The sequence below is a fragment of the Pterocles gutturalis genome, unplaced genomic scaffold (genome assembly GCF_000699245.1).
Source record: "Pterocles gutturalis isolate BGI_N339 unplaced genomic scaffold, ASM69924v1 scaffold107, whole genome shotgun sequence".
NCBI classification, from domain to species: Eukaryota; Metazoa; Chordata; class Aves; order Pterocliformes; family Pteroclidae; genus Pterocles; species Pterocles gutturalis.
Window position 1 is genome coordinate 17564 of NW_010114902.1, and position 20934 is coordinate 38497.

The 20934-nt window shown below is 45.1% G+C and overlaps 1 protein-coding gene across 1 annotated transcript in view; it reads left to right on the forward strand.

The window, feature by feature from the left end:
* GPATCH8 (G patch domain containing 8) overlaps positions 1–20934 on the forward strand; it is a gene marked incomplete at its 3' end in the record, with an annotated part of 38554 nt that overhangs the window by 2398 nt on the left and 15222 nt on the right. Inside the window, exons 2-4 of the mRNA XM_010074944.1 lie at positions 5685–5757; positions 18541–18608; positions 19097–19183. Of these exons, the coding sequence (XP_010073246.1) occupies positions 18582–18608; positions 19097–19183 (114 nt within the window). The remainder of the gene's footprint in view (positions 1–5684; positions 5758–18540; positions 18609–19096; positions 19184–20934) is intronic.

A 20934-nucleotide genomic window follows, 5' to 3' on the forward strand; every position in this document is an offset into this window, starting at 1 on the left:
CTTTTCTGCCTTGTTTTTTTGTGCTGTTTGCTCACCTAGAAGTGGGTAATGTCCTTCAACTGAAACTGAGCGAGGAGTAAGGGCAAGTATATAATTTGCGAATACCACACATCTAAATATTTGCGATATTTACCATTTATTCGCAAATTGTTTTATAATCCTTAACCAGTTCTCTGTTAGCAATTCAAGTGACCTTTAAAAAGGAATCTGCTCAGAGGAATGAGTAAGAGCCTCTGCTTCACATTATGGAAATAGTTTGGATGACAAATGTCATTGTGCCAGGAAGGGTGTTTATAACAACTGCACATCAAAGCACTTCCCAGTTTAAAGTTTGATTATTCTCCAGACTGAAGAGTTGGATTAGGTCTATTACCTTAAAATGTGCTGCTTGCAGCTTCTCATCTTCTCAGTAACATAAAAAAGCTTTAAAGACTGAAAGTAGTTTGCATTTGGAAATCGTAGGGGCAGGGGGTTTCGCTTGAAGTGTACGTTTGCCAATCACCGCGGAAGTGAGATCCATCTCTGCAGCATTATCTGTTGAGAGGTGCTGACTGTACTGCTACAGCATGCAACTCAAAGGTGGCTGGAAAAATAGGTTTGGGAGTCTACAGATCATTACAATGTTGAAACGTCTCCTCAATTAGTGTACTAGTATATTTGTTCCTGGGGAAATCCTGCTTTGTACAGCTTGTTTAGGCCAAAGATGTCTGGACTGAAACATGCGACTATAGCCAGAGTACATTTATGGAAAATAGAGCTGACACGAGCTGGTGGATGTACGCAGCCTAAACCAGAAGCCAGCTATTTTCCATTACTAAACTGAAGAAAATATTTTCTATCAATGGACTCTTCATAGCTGCAAATACTGATTTGGTTTTTTTCCCCACAAGTAACATGTTTTTTTTTGTTCTGGTTTGGAAGATGCTGCACTGCCACTGGCTGCTCACATCAGTGGAACCACTGGTAGCTGGTGCCCTTGAAAAATCAGAGCACTTAACCCTTTCCAAATTCGAGACCCTGCATGCGTTTGTTTTAAAATATTTTTAAGTGCACTGAGTTCAGATACTCAAATGGGAAGTCACAAAGTATTGCAGCTCTAATAGAATCCAGATTTTCTTCACCTTAATTCCTTATTTCTACTTGTTTACAGAACCTAGTTGCTGTGAATTGATGGTTTTCTTTGTCCCAGCAGTAAGCTCAAGTAGGAGATAGCGAGAGCAGCCCTTTCCCCGAGCAGGCAGCGCGCAGTGTCAGGGAGTCGAACCAAGCTGTCGCCGGCGCAGGTTGGAGGCGAGACTGCGTATCACCCACGTATTCCGCAGCTTGTTAGTTGGTCCTTGTCATAACTAACAAATGTCCGTTTCCTACCTCTCTAACTCTGCTCAGTTCCACGGGGAGGTCCTTGAGCCACACGAGGTTTCGGGCTCCAGTTGGTAGTTGTTTGAGGATGGCAGGCTGTTGCAGAGGAGTGTTGGAGCTGAGGCTGGGTTTTGTCGCACTGTATATCTGTACAGATCTGTGGACTCCACTCGTTCCAAAGTGTCATTTGATGAGGCTGCTGATTTGACATTTAGCAGTAGCCATATGTGGACAGCGCTATAAATAATGTGCTTCTTGAAGCTGAATGGTGTAGCATTACTATTTGGCTTTTCTCTCTAGTCTTCATTGTGTCATCTGTAGTAAGCTATAGGTTTTGTTTTGGGAATCTTTTCAACCTCTTGTTTGCATGGGTTCACCCAGTAGCATCCGATCCTTGCTTCTGAATTCCTCGATACACAGTCAGCACTGCTTACAATCCACTCAAGAGACGAATGGTTCCTGCCGACGCCGAGAAACGAACAATGTGATTGCAATACGTGGGGTGACATGGAGATCTTACGGAGAACCGGTATTAGGCAAAACTGGTGTTTGGTTTATCCGTGATGCAGCTCGATCCGGATTATATCCACGTACATAATCAAAACCTGTCAGTTCCTGCACACATTTTTCATTGTATGCAGATTTTTTTTCTATTGGCCAGGACTTTTGTCAGAAATTTGTGCTGGGGATATCCTGATCAGCAATCGCTGATACCCATGGAAAGCAATCAAGGATGTTTGTCAGGGCACAGGATGGGGAGCTGGGGAGGCCAGTTTGAGCTGTTGGAGAAGATTGCTTGGGATGAGATTTTCCAAAGTAGCTTAGCCAGCTCCCACGACGGTTTGGTGAAGTCAAGACCTTTACATTTCCAGTACGCTTCACCTGTAACACAAAGTTCCCCATCTGTAAATAAAGATGGTCACTACTGAGCACCTCCAAAGCGGTGAGATTAGTGCCGGGAGGTGAAAACTCTTCCATCAGAGCCTGCTGACCCGCTCTACCCCATGCTGAGCATCCCATAGTCCAGTGTCCAGCGCGCTGCCTCTGTGACCGTTTGCCCAGCCAGACAGCGCTGCTGCTGCGAGTACCTTGGATGTAAATGAGAGCTCGCTTGGTCACCCACACACCTGTTGGGTGCCTCGATAATTATTCTTGTGGCTGGAACACAAGGAGCTCCAAAGTGATAGCGTAGGAAAGTGAGGAGACTGACACCAGCTCCCCTCTGAGAAACGGGGGATTTCCTCCTTGGGCTGCTGGTGGTGTTTGTAGATCGCTGCAGCTCTTCCTGTAGGAAAATTGCTCCAACATGTGGATAATTTATTCAAAAGGAATGACCGTTCTTGACATCGACAGGAAGTTTGGTGTAAAAAAAGGACATCGTTTCGATGTGAAAGATTCCACGCTTCAGCAGAACTTTCACTTAAAAATGCAATTGGAAAAAAAGCTCCCAGCTGTTGCAGCGTTTACTGCCTCATGCCAAATTTTGGTCCTGATATCCCCGGCTACTCCCCAGGCTTTGCAGGATGGCTCTCGCGTGGGAACCGAGTAAGCCTGGCCGCCCGTAATTTAATTTTTAGGGCAGCATTTACCCTGAAGAGCAGCCCTGCCAGTCTGCCCCTGCGAGAGGTCAGTGATGGTGATCTGAAACAGAGGGAGGAGGTGGAATGTGGGTAGAAATGAGCAGACGAATGACTAGGTCCCAACTCAGATGTTAATATTAAACTCTCAGGGTTGTTCTCCCTGTTCAGTGAAACAGAAGATGCTCCACTGCAGTATTTAAATTTAAGAAGTCATTTCACTGCTAAAGCAAACAAATGGAAGTGATCCGGGGGGGAAAATACCCCCTTCCTGGGAACCGAGACAGGATATTCTTCAGGTGTAATTCCAATTTATGTCAAACAACGTGCAACCATCCTCTTGAGTGGTTTTGTAAAAGTCGTGCTAATGTGTATAACCCTTCTAAATTTTTCTTTTTTCCCTTTAACATTTGTTTCCCCCTTCACTGTGTCAGTCACAACACACCGCTCTTGAACCTCCCAGCTGGTCTTGACTTGTTGAATTTATTTTATGCTTTCACTCTTCTTTAATAAATACATTACTTGCAAGCAGTGAATTGAAAACAAAGCAAAAGAAAAAAACTACCATTAGTGATTGGACAGTTTCTTACTTTGTGTTACATTTAACTGTTCTTTTGACAGCCCAGTTTTTAAAGCCAGGTTCGTATGGAAATGCTTTCACTCCACTTGCACTGCTTTTGGAAATAGCGTACTGCTTCATCTGTCTGTTTATTTTAGTGCATTCATAACACAACACAGTCAGCACAATGTCTCATCTCCTTAGCAAAAAGATTGCAAAGTACTCCTTGTCCTTTTTTTTTTTTTTTTTTTAAATGCAGCCATTTTTGTCAGCACTGGCTTTTCAAATCGGATTCAATAATCCTTTGTCAGAATCAGTTGCGATGCTAATGGTAGGACAATTAGTGTGTTACCCCCAAACCCCACAATTAGTGTGTTACCCCCAAAACCTCTGAGCTTGGGGCCCCTTTGCATGAGGCGCTGTGCAGTTGCTGTGGCCGTTGGAGAGCGGTCTGCAGCAGATTTGTTGGCAGGTAAGTTTTCCTATGCTTCCAAACCAATAGTCTTCTCCATGGTGTTTGTGGTTGGAATCTGTATTTGTTCATTTTTCCTTTTTTTTTAATTTTTTTTTCCATATGCTGGTTTAAGCTTTTATAAGCAGACATTTCCTTACTTCTCCTTTTTTATTTTTTTTGTGTTGCCCTAATTATGTCCTGGGGGAGAGCCAGTAGTGTGGGAAAGGTGTACACAAAATACAGCGAGATGGAATAACTTGTTTTATTAGTATAGAAGGAAAAAAAATAAATACACCTGATAGTCTTTTTGAGGAGAAATGCATCCATGCAGCCAATATCTTTGGGAAGATTCTGTCTTTCAAACGGATTCACCAAAGTTCTGCAAACCATGTGGTCATCTTCTTCAGTGTGGAGCAAGTGAAAAAAAAAAAGGCAAACCACTATTCTGATTTCTGTTGAGGACTTGGTTATTTAATGAAAGAAACCTGCAGCATATAGATCCATTTTTTTTAAGATTCCATCGCCACTCAGTGTTACGGATTCACAGCCTGTTACAGTTCAGGGTATTTCCCTGATACCTTGAGTTGTGGTTTGCCTTATGGCCATTAATAATGAACCAACACATCTGATTTTTTAATTTTTTTTTATGATTAGAAGGTGAACACGTTCCTAGCCAAGAGCCCTTCTTTGAGGAGCTGATAGTTGGTCACTGCTAGTAACTGGGTAAACTGGTCAGCAGGGGATACGCTGGTGGCTTGGGATGGTCACGAGGGTGCTGTCAGCGCTCTCGTTCTTTGGGGGAAGAAATCTTGCATCAAAACATAACGAACACACAGAGCCCTGCTCGGCCCCGTTTTCAACAGCTGACACTTAATTGCTGCGTCAGTATTTTTCCACTTATTCTGAAATAGTTTTTTTTTTTTTTTAGGAAGATGAGACATTATGCTTATTGTTTCCCCTACATGCACTAATGGTTCCTTGCTGTTAACTTATCGCTAGGCCTGTTTCATTCTAACATCTTAGTATTTTTGTTAGTTTACATGTGAAATGCATCACCCAATCTGTGCTTGAGCTCATTTTATTTAATTGATTTTTTTTTTTGTTTTGTTTTACTAACCTCACTGTTTTTTCAGTTTTAATATTGGCTGCATGCTAGTTTATATATATATTTATATACATATATAAAAAACCCAATCAAGTCTAGCCTGGATTTTGCTATGATTGTGTTTTGGTTTCTAGTGGTGGGGCAGTCTTGCACTTACAACTGACTCAGTATTATAAAAGCCTGACACACGAACAAAATGACTAAACACATTGTAGATTTTCTTTACAAAAAAAAAATCTTAAGTGGTGCTGTCTAGGTGATGGATATGATTGTATAAATAGCTTGATTTTATGCTTTTTACTGTCAGTTTTTATTGGTACACTTTATTTTCTCCCACATTGCTTTATTTTTTTTTTTATTTATTTTAAACGTGATGCACAAAAGTTGCCCAGCACACCATCAGAAAGTGACCGTCCCTGATCCCCCATCCCCCTGGACAAATTCTAGCCAGCAATTTTTGACATTTGTCTTTCCCTTTTATTGGGCATTTATTGCCTTTTCAGTAGCATTTTTTTTGCATGCCTATATATGTAGAAAATCTCTTGCTCATCACATGTTTAAATGTCAGCGGGAAGGGAAGAATATATTATTGGAATATTTTTGGTTTGTTTTCTCTGTTCTGTCTGTCAGGATAATATTGGACACCGCTTACTCCAGAAACATGGGTGGAAGCTGGGCCAGGGATTGGGCAAGTCACTGCAGGGTAAGTCCAGCAGCTTGTGTCTGAAACATTCAACACCAGCTTCAGTCTTTAACAAAATTATTTCTGCTTTTTTGTTCCTAGATTAGATTTTCTTTCCATTATTAATATATCCAAACAAATGCACTGTTGAGTTTCATATTTAGCAGTTTGCAAGTGGAAGCTGCTGCCTCACGTATCGGTCCAGGTTAGACATGAAGTGTGTGTGTGTTGGGTACGTGTAAGAATCACCGCGTTTGGCCTTTTTGGAGGGAGGTGAATTAACCGCCTACTTACTAACGGGTAGCTGTGCAGCTTCTAAAACTGTAATAATTTTGCTGGCTGGAGGCTTTGGTATTAAAAGAATTAAAAATACAAGCTAGTTATGATGATCTGTGCGCGTGTCACAGTGGGGTCAGAAGCCATTAGAAGGCGAGTGAAAGGGTCCGCTGAGGGCTGGGAGTGGTGCAGGAGGTTCTGATGGATGGGAGAGGCTTGCTTCTGGTTTCTCCAGAGGGCTTTCACGGGTTTGACTTATTTCTGTTCCCCAGCAGTCTATTTAGCGCTTCCCCTTGAGACTCTGTAGTGCTGGTTGAATCAGTGCACTTAGTCCTGCAGTCCATCTTGAGCCAGCATTCCTCCTGTGACACTAAATCCTGTGATTTAAGCGGAGCCAGTGGTGCCCAGTTCGTGTGGGTGGCTTCAGCCGTTCCCCAGGTCAGCAGCTCCTGTTCCACAGAGGTCCTGGCCAGGGTGAAAGCCCACAACCGTCTCCTGTTGAGAAAATCTGAAGCTGGTGCCTCCTGTCTGTTGCTGCTGGTGAACTGGCTGTGCCTGGCCATGGTGCTGGGAGCGAGGTGCTCAGCACTGAGTACTGCTGGTGAACTGGCTGTGCCTGGCCGTGGTGCTGGGAGCGAGGTGCTCAGCACTGACAGCAGGCGTGGAACTGTGTGCCCGGGCATTTCGGTAGAGAGCTTGTGAAGTGTTTGACACTCGGGCATGCCCCAAGATCCTCTGAGTAACTTACTCCTGTTCCCATACCCTTAGCCTGCGAGCTTGGAGTTGGGTATCATGGCCCTACAGTGAGCCCCTTCGAGTATTTCTGTGCTGCGGAGGGCTGTGAGAGCTGACGAGGTCTCTGAACTCTGGGAACACACATTAATCACTTGGTCGGAGGCGCTCGGACTGCCCAGACAGGACTGCGTTGGTGGTTAATGCTTCGTGCTTCCTCTGACAGTTTCGTTTGAAATCCCCTGGTGAACGCATGGCACTCCTGCAGTCCTCTCGAATCCCGTGCTGGTGCCGAAGCTCAGGACGCGGTCCTGGTCGTTACCTCGTGGGTTCTGCTTTGGCGTGGCGTTCACGGGGTGTGTAATTCGGTCTGTTTTCTCTTTTGGGTGCCCCGTATTGCTCTGTGCGTCACCAGTGTGGAAACGTGGAGACTCAAAAGAAGCTAAAAGCCGTCTCCCAGCCGGATTCAGAATCACAGCCCCGAAGGGTCCTGTGCCGTGGGGCGATGCAGGCGTTGGCGGAGCAAACCGCAGATGACTGCAGAGCCTTGAGTTGGGGGTGAGAGGGTGGTGTCACCGTGTCCTGAGGACGGGAGAGGCAGGGCTGCCCACGGGGTGGATCAGCCGTTTGTATTTTGATACTCGTCCAGATTTAGATTTTCCCCCTGTGCATTTTGAAGCATTGAATCTGTGCTGTATCTCTTACATATTACCGCAGCTCTGGTGGTTTGAACTGTCTGGAAGCTGCAGACAAACAGTGGGTTTGGGCTGTGAGGGTGTTCCTGCACCTCCTGCATGTTAGTAGAAATTCAGGAGTAAAAAGAGCCTGTCTAGTTTCACCCAGGTAGGTGCTGAAGCCTTCCTAACGCCGGCTTTGCGGAGCGTGCAGTGATTGTATCGTGCCTTTTTCACCTTCCGGAAGGGAAGCAGCACCCTGTCCATCAGACAGACAAACAGCCTCTCCAGCGGAGGTGCAGAGAGGCAGAGGATGCGGAGGAGTGCTGCTGCTGCTCCGTTCTGCTTGGTGGAGAGACGTCGAGGGCGCTCCCTCATAGTTAGGAGCAGCTAGAGCCTGTGACTGCTGCCTGTGGCGTTGGTGGTGATCATGTTGGGAGTGTTGAATTTGTTATCCACTGACCTTTTCACATGAATCTTGGCTCGTCCCAAAATACAAATATAAACTACCGGGAAGGAAACATTTGCATCTAATTTTAGTCTTATTCTGGGAGTTTGAAGAGTAAAGTCGCTTGTGTGCACTGAAAATGGAAGAGCAAAACAAAAAGTTCTCCCACTTTTCTGTGTGCCCTTCTTGCTCAGAAAAGAAAAAGAGAGATTTCTAGAGAGATGTAAGAGTAGAAAATGCAAAGCATCTGTTAACTCTGCTTGCTTTGTGCTGTGCTTGAGCCTAAAATTATAAACATCTGATGGTCAAGTGGTGCAGCAGAAGTAGAACCACTTCAAGAAGTCTTCAGCTGTGGATACGGTATCTGACCTCCTGTGTTTGGTTGCAGAAAGCCTTTGCAACAAAACCTTGAACACCTAAATTTTGGTTTACATATGTTGAATTCAGATGATATTTATCTTTTTTCCATGCAGTCGTCTTTAATTAAACAGGAAGTTGTGAGTTCAGGGTGCTTATTTTTGTTATGGAGCTTGTGATTCTAGCTGTTCATCTGAACTGGGGCTCCCTCTTTAATTTCTGTGAATCCAAAAGTTGTGCTACATTATACTTGCTAGTCATAAATACTTATTTTTTCTAAGAAGGCCGTTAGGTGGTTGTTCAACAAGAATTTCGCACTGCAGGACTGCGCCCTTGTGATGGCTTCCTTCACGTTAACCAGCCCCTGAGGATCCTGGAATAGCCCAAAATTCCCACCTGCCAACTGCTGCTGGTACAATTCTGCTGTTGTAGCACAAAGGTACCCAGCAGATGGGCTCATTCTCTGCAAAATTTCGGAAGCAGAGGAGTTGTGGACCTGCTGGGGTAGCTGCCTCGGGGTGTAACTCTTGTTAGCTGTTGCAGCTGGTGGGAGAGCTGAGCCCCTCAGGTAAGAAAGGAAATAATCCTTGTCCTTAATGATGGAGCTGTCACAAGAGAGGCTGTATTCTAACTTGTCTGCATCTTTGTTTTATTTTAGATGCATATTGACGGGGGTATCAGACAGGGACAGTGCTCTCGGCTCTGACCACACAAGTGCTAGAAAACTGGTTTGGAGAAGCTCGTAATGAAGTCAGCAGAGTCATTCCTCTGCTCATCTCTTCTCCTGATGTTTTGCACATTTTTTTTTCCCCACAAACAACTTGTGTTATATTTGGAAATGAAGCTTCAACTTGTGAACAGGCGATGAACATGAGAAAGCAGAACAGGAGGCTGCTGGCTGACAGGGATCTTTTTTAATCTGGAAAGTAGGATTTGGGGAACCACTTTTCTGGAGAAATTATGAGATGGCTGCGCGCTCACAAATGGGAAAATGGGAGTTGGTATTCTAGAAGTCTGTGGTCTACTGAAAAAATAAAACGAGCAATAGATGTGGTTAGAAACACTGTCTGACCTTCATGTGAAGTCCTGTGCTAAAGGAGACCGAGGATTGTGAATAAATCAGAGGAGTTACGTAAGAGACAGGAGGGGAAGGAGAAGGCTGAGTGAAATCTTGAATCGAAATCCTCTGATGATTTCTCTTGGAATAAGTATTGCATTTTAAGTTAGAGTAGTGTTATGAAAAGCATTGAGAGATTGACATGCAGGAGTGGTATAATTTTAATCATACATTTGAAAATATTTTTCTGAGCTCTTCACATTTTCCCTGTTTTTTCAATTTTTGGACAAGTCTTGTTTAAAAAAAAAATGCTGTGCTGTGAAAATTTCTGTATTTTCTTTTGGACTTGTGTCTTTCATATGAGGTAGTAGTACTCTAGAGGTATAGGTGCAAGACTAAAACCAGTAGTTTGATCTCATTTAATTAGGGAAAACAGAACAGAGTAGGGGAACGCTGTCCTCAGGAAAGACAAAGGCTATTAACTTTGCCAGAAAACACGGGGAATATGTGATGTCATTTGATGCGCTCAGAAAAAGGATAATGTGCAGGACAGAGAGTGAGATGACCGAACGTTTCAGACGGGCTGATATTTTAATGGGGCTCTCTCGAATTGGCCACCTAGCTCATCTGAGGAGTCGCAGCCAAAGAATGAGGTGGGTGCGTGGGGTGAGGTCAGGACTGCAGCGTGCGTGGTGGGGAATATCCGATAAAGCTGGATGGGGAGGACCAGAGAGCTGAGACCAAGCAAGCAGGATTTTAGAGGGGGGTTAATGTCCCATCTCTGCTGTCCCCGAATTAATTCACAGCCTTCCTCCCGCTCTCATGGGTGTCCTGCCGCTTCCTCTGTCGGAGCAGGGGCGGTGGAGGGGAGTGGGGCGGGCAGCGCTGGAGGGATGGTTTGCTGCTACTAGAAGCGGTTTGGAGGGTGCAGATTGGCCTGTTGGGAAGGTTTGTCTGGTGTTCGCTGGTCAGATGGAAGGGACGCTCAGGACGGACTGACCAGCTTTGGTGGACGGGTCTAGCGCAGACTTAGCTGGTTGCCCCGGGAGTGGACACTGGGGAATAATTGTCACTATTCAACACGTTTCTAGATTTGCCTTTTTAAAGATCTCTGTGAAGGAAATGGGCTTGCTTGACTGCAACCTGGATGCTTTAAAAATTGCTCCAACGCCTGTACAGCAAGCAGTTAAGTTTCCCCATACCACAAACTGTGTGTAAGATCTGATGAGTTTGATAGGTTTAAAAGCATGGATTGAATTCACGGCCCCACAGTATTTCCAAGATTAAGATTATCTAGGTCTTTTGTGGTTTCTCCGGGAAGTGAATCAGAATCTAGTATTTTGCTATGGCAACAGATAACCTATGTTTTTCTCATGGCATAGCTACTCTTCGGTATTTATGTTGCTGAATCAAGTAGTTGAGATAATACGGGGTTTAGTGTAGAACTGGAATTGAGCCTGGCATCTTTATGTACAAATCCTGCTCCTCTGCTGTCTGTGGGGGACTAAGATGTTCGCCTGATTATCTTTGTGATGAAAATGTTACTCAGTGTGAAACTAAGTGAAGTTTCAAGGTGGATGGCAATGCTTTGTGGGATTCTGCTTTGTGTTAGAACTTGGGTTGTCTCAATTTTTCAGCAAACAGAAGCAGCAGGTGGCGGGGTTTAGAAAGGGGGGGGTCCCTTTGGGGGCAGTTAGCTGTTTACCTCTAGCCTTTGGTCCCAAAGCAATGCCTTCTGTCCTCTTGTTCCTATTCCTATTTCGTTATAACTTCTTTGCTTACATTTTTAGCAAAGTTTTGGTATCGTTTCAGCGTAACTGTTCCGACAGGCTGGTTGGATCTTCCTGGAGAGCAGCAGCGCTAGTGTAACGCTGCCACGGAGGAGACAGGCTGCCTGCGGTCGGAGCCGTGTTCGGTGTCATGGGAGCTCTTTGGCAGCGCCGTGTAAAGCCGGGAACCCCTTCCCGCGTGCTTGTTCCCTTCCACTCAGGCTAAAAACAATAAACCCTTTACAAATTGTCAGGACAGCGCTGTTCCTGTTGATCCCGGTATAAACTACTGGTGACACTTAGACGGTAGCAGTTACAAGTGTGTATAACAGAGCTTTGATTTTATTTTTATCCTTTCATGAGCATATAAATATCTAACAAGGTAGCAAAGACAGGTGTATCCCATTTGTTAGAAAATGCTAATGTCTGTTCCTCCATCTAAGTGTATTTTTGTTGCATGGTTTTCAATTTAAAAAAGCCCAAGCGGGTTTCTGCTCTGACTTGCAAATTCTGTGACAGTAAATATAGCCATCACTCCCCCCCTTCATTATCCTGTGATGTGGTTCTGATTTGGCACGTTCTTCACTAAATCTGCTCAGACTAGCTCTTGTTTTCCCTCTTGGTGTAAAGGATGAGTAGAATGAAAAATCAGGACCACCATCTGAAAGAAACACTCGAGGATGCTAAGAGAGGAGGAGAGGTGCAGGTGAAGAAGTGATCCTGTGCTAAGGCAGGATGTATCTGTTCTCTGTGATAATTCTCATTTCGGAGATCAAGCTCAGTAAGAGTCGCTATTCCAGGAACTCCGTCAGGGTGACACACAGTTTGTGTTCTCGATGCCGGTTTCATTAGACACGTTGGGAGAGTAGCAAGCAGAGCTTTGACCACTCGAGCAACTGAGATCAGTCGCAAATGTGGTCGCGTGGCAGCTGGGGCTTGGAGAAGTACGCTCCGAGTTCGAATTCCAGAGGCCTTGAGTCCTGGCTCTGTCATCGGTTCGCCAAATGTCTCACAGCTAATATATTAATGTGTTTTTCCATTTGTTAAACCCTCTGATCTCACGAAGGCAGACAGAGATGTTTGTCAGGCCTGGAGAACATGGAACAATGAGCATCTGAGAAAAACACCAGGAGGAAATGAGGAATGTTCTATTTCTTTCTGGGTTTTGAAGCTTTGTAACAAACACATGAAAATATGGAAGAGAAAGATAAAAATGTTTAACAGAGCCTTTATTAATTAAGTATGGAATGATTTGGCAGTCCTACCCAAGAAATAGATGTGAACACAATCTTATCTTCTTGTATCTTAACGTGTCCTCATGGGAACCCGAATTCTGGCACAGCCTCGCATTTCCACGCCTGGGTTTGCATCATCAATCACTGCCGTAGTTTTCAGACTGATATTTTCATGTGAAGTTGGCTTTGAAAAACCCGGGTAATGTGGCTTTGAAAGCCTGCTATCATCACACTGATCTTCATTACCATGTTGAAATCCACCAGACCGCAGACCAAAAGGAAGGGTTTGCTCAGCGCCTCCGTCTCCTTTGGGGGAAGCCGTTGCCCCTGTGTTTGCTTTTGAAAGTGCAAGATCCTTCCTTCAGTTTCAGGTGAGGAGTTTAGGGGTTACTTGCCTGTGTGTAGTCGATGGAATCGTTGTTCTTTCGGTGACACATGCTTCTTGTGACAGAGGCTGCCTTCTCTTGGCTTAGTGTTGGGCTTTATTGCCCTTTGTGTAACGTTAAAGCAGGTTTACTAAACCGAGAGATGGGTGCGTGGGGAGCGAGTGGTTGTGGCCGTGCACATCCTGCCCCGCTCCTGCAGCGCAGCCGTAAATCAGACAGGGCTCTCGAGCCACCTCCGCTTACCGCAATGCAGCGAGACAGCGACTCTTACCTCTGATTTCTGTTCCAGATCTGTTCTTGCTCTGACACCTTCACAGAATCACAGAATGTTAGAGATCGGAAGGGACCTCGAAAGATCATCTAGTCCAATCCACCTGCTGGAGCAGGACACCTAGATCAGATCACACAGGAACACATCCAGGCAGGCTTTGAATGTCTCCAGAGAAGGAGACCTTCCGTGTTCTGTAACACCGATCGTTTGGGTTGGGATGATTTCTGGCCCAGACTCCGCTGTGCGCCTTCCCTTGCAGCAGTGCAGGGAGCTCTGCTTGTTTTTCTGCAAGTGTCACCCTCGGCTTGTGCCTCTGAGAAGTTTTGAGCTCCTCTTTGGGGTTTTCTGTGTGATTGGGGTGTTTGCAACTTGTCTTTCACTTGTCATTTCTCTCCTGCTTGATGAGGATTAAGCTCACGGTGCAGTTTTTGTGGACTTGGAAAACAGGTTTCTCCTCCCTGGGGCTTGGTGCTTGTTGCCGAGGATGGTAGATGTTTCAGACTGCGTTTCAATGTCTTGATTGTTTGTGACCCCTTCCAGAAATCTGCCATAAACAGGATGAGCTTGCAAATGGAATTCCCAGAGAAGACCAGGATAAAAGGTTGCCCTCGTTTGTTTGTTTTGCTGCTTGCAGCAATCAGAACAAGCTTGGTAACGTGGCTTCATTTTCAGCCAGCAAAGAGCACCACAGAGCATGCCAAGGCTTGTTCAGCAGTAAAAATTAATGGATTTCCTCATCTCTCCCCTTTCCATGTACTGAATGAGGAGTCTGAATTGTCACTGTTACAACTATTGGGCTATCGAAGCATGCGATAGACCCAGGAGGGTTTTGAGAGCTTGTAAAATCGTAATCTTTGAAAATGAAATTAATCCACGGCCGCAGTGACTCTGTCCTATCTCACATCTTCACAGATATCTGACTCCAGGCACCTCCTGACCCTTCCCAGCCCGCAGCGGGGTTTGTACCGCAGGTGACTGAACAAACCGCCCCTTATCCACCCGAGCAGATCAGCGATGTGATCGTGAAACTCCCCGGTGCTGCCTTCACGCAGCGAGTTTCTAATCTCTGCGATAGTCCCTTTCCGAGAGCAGTGAAAGCCTCCTAGAAGGTTGTCTCTTCCTGTGGTTTTGTTTTCGGTTGTAGCATAAAGATAGCGAATAAGTAAAAATCCTCCGTGCTCAACGAGATCCCATTCCATTGTTTGTACCCTCCTGAGATGCTTAGTTTGTTAAATTCTCCTGTGATGAAGTGTGATATCAATCAGTGCTCTAGGATTGTATCCCCCAAAGCTTGTACCTGGGAGGAATGTCTATTGAGAGATCGACACCGTGAGCAGGATTAAGGCTGTTCTGTTACCTTTCTGGTGCTTACATGCTATGCATAAGTGATATGCTGAAATATATTTTATTGAATTCCCTTAATGCATAATTTTGGGGGTACATATTTTTTTCAAGGGGAGCATCCTGTTCTTTCTTTAAACAGACTTTCTAAAATGTTTTGTATCTATTGTGGAGCATGATATTGCTGGAGGGAGGAGTTCTGAATCTGCAAATTGTCGGTGATGGCTGTTTTCTGTTTTGACTGTTTAAAAAAAAACAGATAAAATCTGCACTAGTGTTGACAACGGCAGCGTTTCTAGCCAGGCTCAGATGGCCGGTCCATCTGGCGCAGCGTCCTGTTCCGAAGAGCCGAGCGGCGTCTCCCTGCTGTGTCCGGAGCCGGAGCACGCGCCCCGCAGCTGGCACCTTCGCGACGATAATCCTCGCACGACTTGGTGGCTGGTGTTAAAGCCCTGAACCGTTAGGATTAGCTCTTTTTCCCAAGATTTGGTAATTTATGGCACTGCTGGCAAAGTATTTGTTCATATCCAGTGACTTGGTGCAATTAAAGAGGAGTGAGTTGGGAGAACCCTGTGCGGCGAGGTGCTGCCCCGCGCTCTGCCTCCTCCCTGCCGCTGGCGGGTGGGGGGCTCTGGGAAGGAGGGTGATTATCGGGGTGTATTTAGGGGTGAGCAACTTTTCACAAGCTGGGAGAAAGGTTTCCCCGTTTCTTTGGGTAGAGGGAAACAAAACAAGTCTGTCTGCTCAGTTTTGAAATCTCATTTAATTTCGGAATTCAGGAAATAATGACACAATTTACTTTGAGATGAGATTTTCTAAGATGCAACTTCAGAGTAAGCTGTTTGTGTTTCCCATCCCATTGGAGGTTTATGCTTTGTCCTCTCCACAGAGGTTTTCCCTTTGCGTGGAAGTGTTTTATACAACAACCCTCTCTGTGTTGGGTTTGTCGCCTGTGTACTGTGACTGGTCTGTAGAGGAAAGAGTTTGTGGCCTGGTTCAGAATGAAAATAATTTTCTGAGGTGTAGGGGGACGGGGCATGGACCCAGCTCTGTGTTCTGCGTGATTTACTGTATGGAGGGGGTTAGTTGTCGGTGTGGCAGCATTTGCAACCCTGCAGAGTGGCGTGAAGTGTGGGAATTCCTGCCCTTTCTTGAAAGGTCCATTTTCCCTTCCAAGTATGTTGGTGTGCACAAAAAGGATCAGTAGGAACCCTGAACCTGGGAATCCCGCAACATCCGAGAACCTCCTTTACATGCTGGTGAAGTGCCATTGTCATGCACAGTAGCTCTGGAATAAATCTTCCTGAGGAAGTTCTTTAAAAGGAGAATGTAAAGAGCTTAACTGAAAAAGTCCCATTTTCCCTGTTGGCTGTTCTCCATCTTCTGCCCAGCCGGCCCGGCACTCAGCGAGGGGGAGAGGCGGCTCTTTGCCAGCACTGAGCCTGTTTCTCCCAGGACACGGATGCCCCGGATGGAGCCGCGGTGACAGGGACGGGTGCCGCTTGTAGCCGTGTTCCGTGCTCGACTTGGTGCTTGTCGGCCGGTGTCACGTTGGTGCTATTTCATTTGTGATAAAATAACAGTCAAGTTTAAAGCAGAGGCACTGCTTTTCACATTGAATATTCTCCTTTTACCTGAAAGCAGAACTCCTTTTGACCCAAAATATTTGTAATAAAATCCTGATTGGTTTCCTTTTTAAACTGCCTGCTTAGATGTGCCTCTTTCAAATGGTGTATCACCAGGAGCTCAACCTCTTCCAGCACCCAAAACTTTTAAGTCTGCCAGTGCAGTTCTGAAAAGAAATAACAACTGAAAGAAAAGAAATAACAGGTTGAGCAGCCTGGGCTAGCGGGAGGTGTCCCTGCCCATGGCAGGGGGTGGAACTCGATGATCTTTAAGGTCCCTCCCAACCCAAACCCTTCTGTGATTGTATGAAAATCTGCCTGCTCCCTAATTCCCAAAAAGAAAAAGCATGGCGATGGGGTGGAGGGGTGAGGAAGAAGCCTCCTATTATGATTTTTTTTTTTTTTAACCCATCCTACCTGCCCACTACAAACGGCCTGTTTTCTGCCCCTGATGGTTTCTGCCTAACAAATGGTGTTTCTTTTTTACAGCGTTATGATCCTGGACTTGTTGTGGTGATGGTAAACTTAGCAGTGGTAATTTTTTATTTTCAGACTGAATTACTCCTTTTGTCATCAGTGCACCAATATGTTAGGCTTACTTTCTCTGTTGTAGCCATCATCCTTCTGCTTGGTCTTTCATTTTCCTTTCCTTTCCTTTCTTTATGCACACTTGTCTGATCCTTGTTCATTAAAGGGTATTGCTAAGAAGGGATGTTTCTGTTTGTGTTAGAACTGCCAAAATCAGTTGAAACATAAATTTCTAATACTGTCCAAACTTGATTTTTTTTTTTCCCCAACACGATGGGCACTAGCACTTGCTACTGCAATTTCCAAATAGATTTTGAAAACAAAACAAAAAGAAAAACCAACCCAAACTTTGACTGCCTTAGAAGGCAAAAGTACTGATGCATTGCTTGTTCACAGGGGTTTACCAGGGCAATGAGGCTGCATCGAAAGATCTCGATTGCTGGAGAAACAAAACAAAACCAAAAAACCCAAAACAAAACCAAAAGAAAAAAAAAAAGCTTGAAAAAATGAATAGAAATTGCTGGCACTCAGTGCCAGCCATTCCATTTGGGTTCACCACTTACCAGTAAATCCCTGGCTGAGACGTTATGAAAGTGATGTTGCACTTAGGAAGTCATTTTTATAACCTGTCTTTAATTTGGTCCTTTTGCTAAAAATTGCAGTCACTGCTTACTTTATTATACCATTGGGCATAAGAGAAACATTTTCAAATGGAGAACATTTAAAATACCCAAAGGAAAGCTCGATTCAAAATATTCTTTTGGATCAGCGCAATAACTGGTTTTGGACTTGGTGGATATACGCCTGTCAGATTTCCGGGCGTATAAACAAAACCATAAAGTGATTAATTGAATGGACTTGTTTCTGAAAGAAAAAACACATGCCTCTGTACTTTAAAAGACACAATTCTGACCAGAGCAGGTTCACTTTGAGGACTCTGGAGTCCGAGATCCGCGGGATGTCGCTTCTGCGGGCGTTAGAGGAGGCTGGTCTTGGAGAGGAGAGCAGCCGATGCCACTACAGGTGTCCTGAGGCCCTTCTAAAGCCTCTGGAGCATGTGGATGGCAGTGGAATATTTTTGGCACGATTCCAACCTGTCGATCTTTTAGCCCAAAGGTATAATATCTGTGTATGTGTGTATAACAAAACAGTTGTTTACACCAAACCAAGAGCAATAATAAGGGAAGTAAACATTCTGTTTTCTCACTCAAGGTATGCACCGGATAAGGTAAGTACTTTTTCAGTGGGCTTACATCACAACGAACAGCGCGAGTTGTGATGTAAAAAATAAAAATAATAATAAGAATTCTTAAAAAAAAAAAAAAAAAGCTGTGGTAGTAAAGTGCTTGTCTGCCCCATTTTGCTTTGTTTGGCTGGTTATGAGTGGATTAAAGATATGTTTAAAAACAAAATAAAAATTCTCCAGCATAGTTTGATTAGTTCAAAGTCAATTTTCTTCGCAACTAGTCCTTTTCACAGCTTACGGGTGACACAGCGAGTGCTAGAGCATCTCTGCGGGAGCTGGGGAAGCACGTCTCGGACCACCTGGCCTGGCCCCGGTGGTCGCTGGGGATGAAAGAAGTTTGGCTTCTGAGCCACGCTTCTTGGGCAGCTTGCCTTACTCTTGGGAAGGGAGAAAAAAGCTGATGGGAGGGAGGCTTCCACATCTTTTACGGGAAAGTCCTGATCCATTATTAATGCGGTTGAGCAGTAAAATGTATTTAATAGCTTCTTCACTCGCATCAGGCGAGGAGGAGGATGGATTGCCTGATGTGGAAGCGCCGAGGGGAAGGTTCATTTCTCAAGTCCTGTTAGCAGCCCTGCCCTAGGACTTGTCACAGCTGAACATTAACCACGAGTATGTTTTACGTGCCCGGTTAATGTTCAGAAAATAGCATTTCTTGGGGGCGCACTGAACTGTAGCGGGTGTGGAGCTGAGGAGCAGGTTTGGCTGTAAGCTGTGAGAATGGCTCGTGTTTGGTTCACTGTAGCTTTCTGGTCTCTGCACTCCAAGGCAAGATCTCTAACCACCCAAACCCAATGTGTAAAGCGAGCTGTGGCAACAGACCGGCCGCTGACCGCCTCTGTGTGTGTTCCTCTTACAGGGAGGACAGATCCCATCCCTATCGTCGTCAAGTACGATGTCATGGGCATGGGGCGCATGGAGATGGAGGTAAGCTCGCCCGGCGCCGGCTCCTGGCACTCCTTGCGTGGCTCTCCGGGAGTTACTAGGGAAGAAATGTAAAAGTGAGAATTTGCACATGAAAGGTAAAGAAAAAACTTGCTGTTAAATCAGCAGAGTAAGAAAACATGTCTCCTCAAAATACGTCCTCTGTTTACTCGTGGTACCTGGTTCTGGGGTCTGGATGCTATCTGAAATTCCTGGGCTTTGTGGTTTCGCTTTCGCAAAGCTGAGGCTGCTGCTGGTAGCGGATGGCCCTGCCGGGAGCCTCCACCTCGGGAGGATTAATGAACCGCTTGCGTGTGGGTTACACTGCGGGGTGACAAGAGAGGGAAAGTGAAGTAGAATATGCAAAGATTCTGTTTCAAACCTCATCTTTATGAAATTACACATTCTGACCGTCGCAGTAGTGCAAAGTATTTATGGGACAAATTGCATCTCTTTTTTTTTTTTTTTTTTTTTTTTTTAAAAAAAACCAGCTGGACTACGCTGAAGATGCCACTGAGCGGAGGCGTGTACTGGAGGTGGAGAAGGAAGACACCGAGGAGCTGAGGCAGAAATACAAGGTACTGAAACGGGGGCGTTAACGTCAAAGTTCCCCTGGGCTGAACGGGAGAGAATTTGTTCTGATGGGACAGAGCTCTTCCCGTTAGGCTGCGGTAATGGTAGTAGGAGTGAAGTATTCTTGGTTTTTGTCATTGTTGAGATTATTTATATTTTAATGAACTCATTATTCACTTCCTGGAATTAACCTTGGTGTTTGTTTAGCTGCTGAAGAGCTGCAGGATAGCAGTAGGGCTTTCTCTGCGTGCTTTGCTCCTGTTCTGGAAAGAACAGTCCCAGGGTAGGCAGAACATTTCCTTCCCTTAGACCCAGGGCTGCCAGATTTTTCTACTGAACCTGCCCCATTGTCAGCGCAAAATCTGCCCTTGTGAGTGTTAGATGGGCAGCTGTCAGCTGGGAGTGGAGCAGATCTTGTGTCGTTACTGGGCAAGCAGTAAGTGATGCATTATGAGATCGTTGCATAAATCTTGCTGTCTTTGAAAAGGAAACACGTGGCTCCACTTTTGAGAGATCGATGGGCTGTATCTCTTTGGAAGAATTTTCCAGGCAACATTAAAAGAAAAAAAAATATATATATTCTGTATTTCCAGAGAGTTTACAAAACCTGTGTTGTTTTTTCTGTAAGCCAGAGGCTGTTATATTTTAATGATAAAAATGGGCCACCGTGTTGGCATTGGGTGTGACATACTGGAGCGTGTGTTGGTTAGCTGTAACCGAGTTCCCTGTGGAGACGTGTTCTCTGCTGGTCCTTTGACCCACTCGTGTTTACCAGCCTGTGAAGTACATCCAGTCTCAGGATTGTTTAATTGTCCTGAAATTTGGGAAGTACTGGGATTGAAGAAGAGCCTTAGCTATTAAAGTAAAAGTTCTGGTTTTGCAGAAATGTAAATTCTTTAAGGAATAATGGAAAAGGAGTTTCAGTTCCGTTAAAATTAAACATAACCGTGGCAAATCTACAATTCCGTTTCACTGGTTCAACAGTTACTACTGCAGGTGGTTTATTCACCTACAAAAATGCACTGCCTCCCTTCCTGATTTGTTTGGGCTTTTTTCTTAAGTTGGGAGACTTCGAGACTGCTTGGTAAGTGAATTGCTGGTATGTTTGTTCATTTTAAAGTCATTGTAATTACTTTTAAAGCTAATTATTAGTCTGGAGCTGAAGGCAGTTAAAAGCACAAACGTGCTCTTAAATGGGCTCATGCAGCCGGTGCTGAACAGTTCCTCTACGTCCAGGTGCACCTTCTCCTTGAAGATGTTTCTCCTTTTTGTTGTTCTCCGTCTCCTGCTGGGTGGCATGCTGCTCACAGGCTGCTCGGGGAAGGTTTGGCCGTGACATTGGCCGTTCCCGGCAGCGTGCGGCCGAACGCCTGGATCCCTTTCCGCAGCAAGCCCCCAGCTGCCACGCTGGGCATCCTCAGACAGCAGCTGTCGGGGACAAAATGCTGCTTCGTTTCAGAGCGGTTGGGAGGAGCTCGTGTGTGAATGACGTGGAACGATGTTTTGTCTCAGCTCTGCAATGCAATTCACGGTGAAGTTCTTGGGTCTGTCTTTTCAGTTGCAGTTGAACGTGCGTTGCTCTCTGAGCCTGTCTTCCTGCCGTTATTCAGCACAGAGTTTTTTATTTTCAGGAACTCTGTGAAGCGGTAGCAGTGTCTCCCAACTTGGATGTGTTTTTACTAGCATGCCTTATCGTTAGGCTCTTGCGTTTCTGCATCAATCTGTGAAAATCTCTGCAAGCCTCATTTTTTTTTTT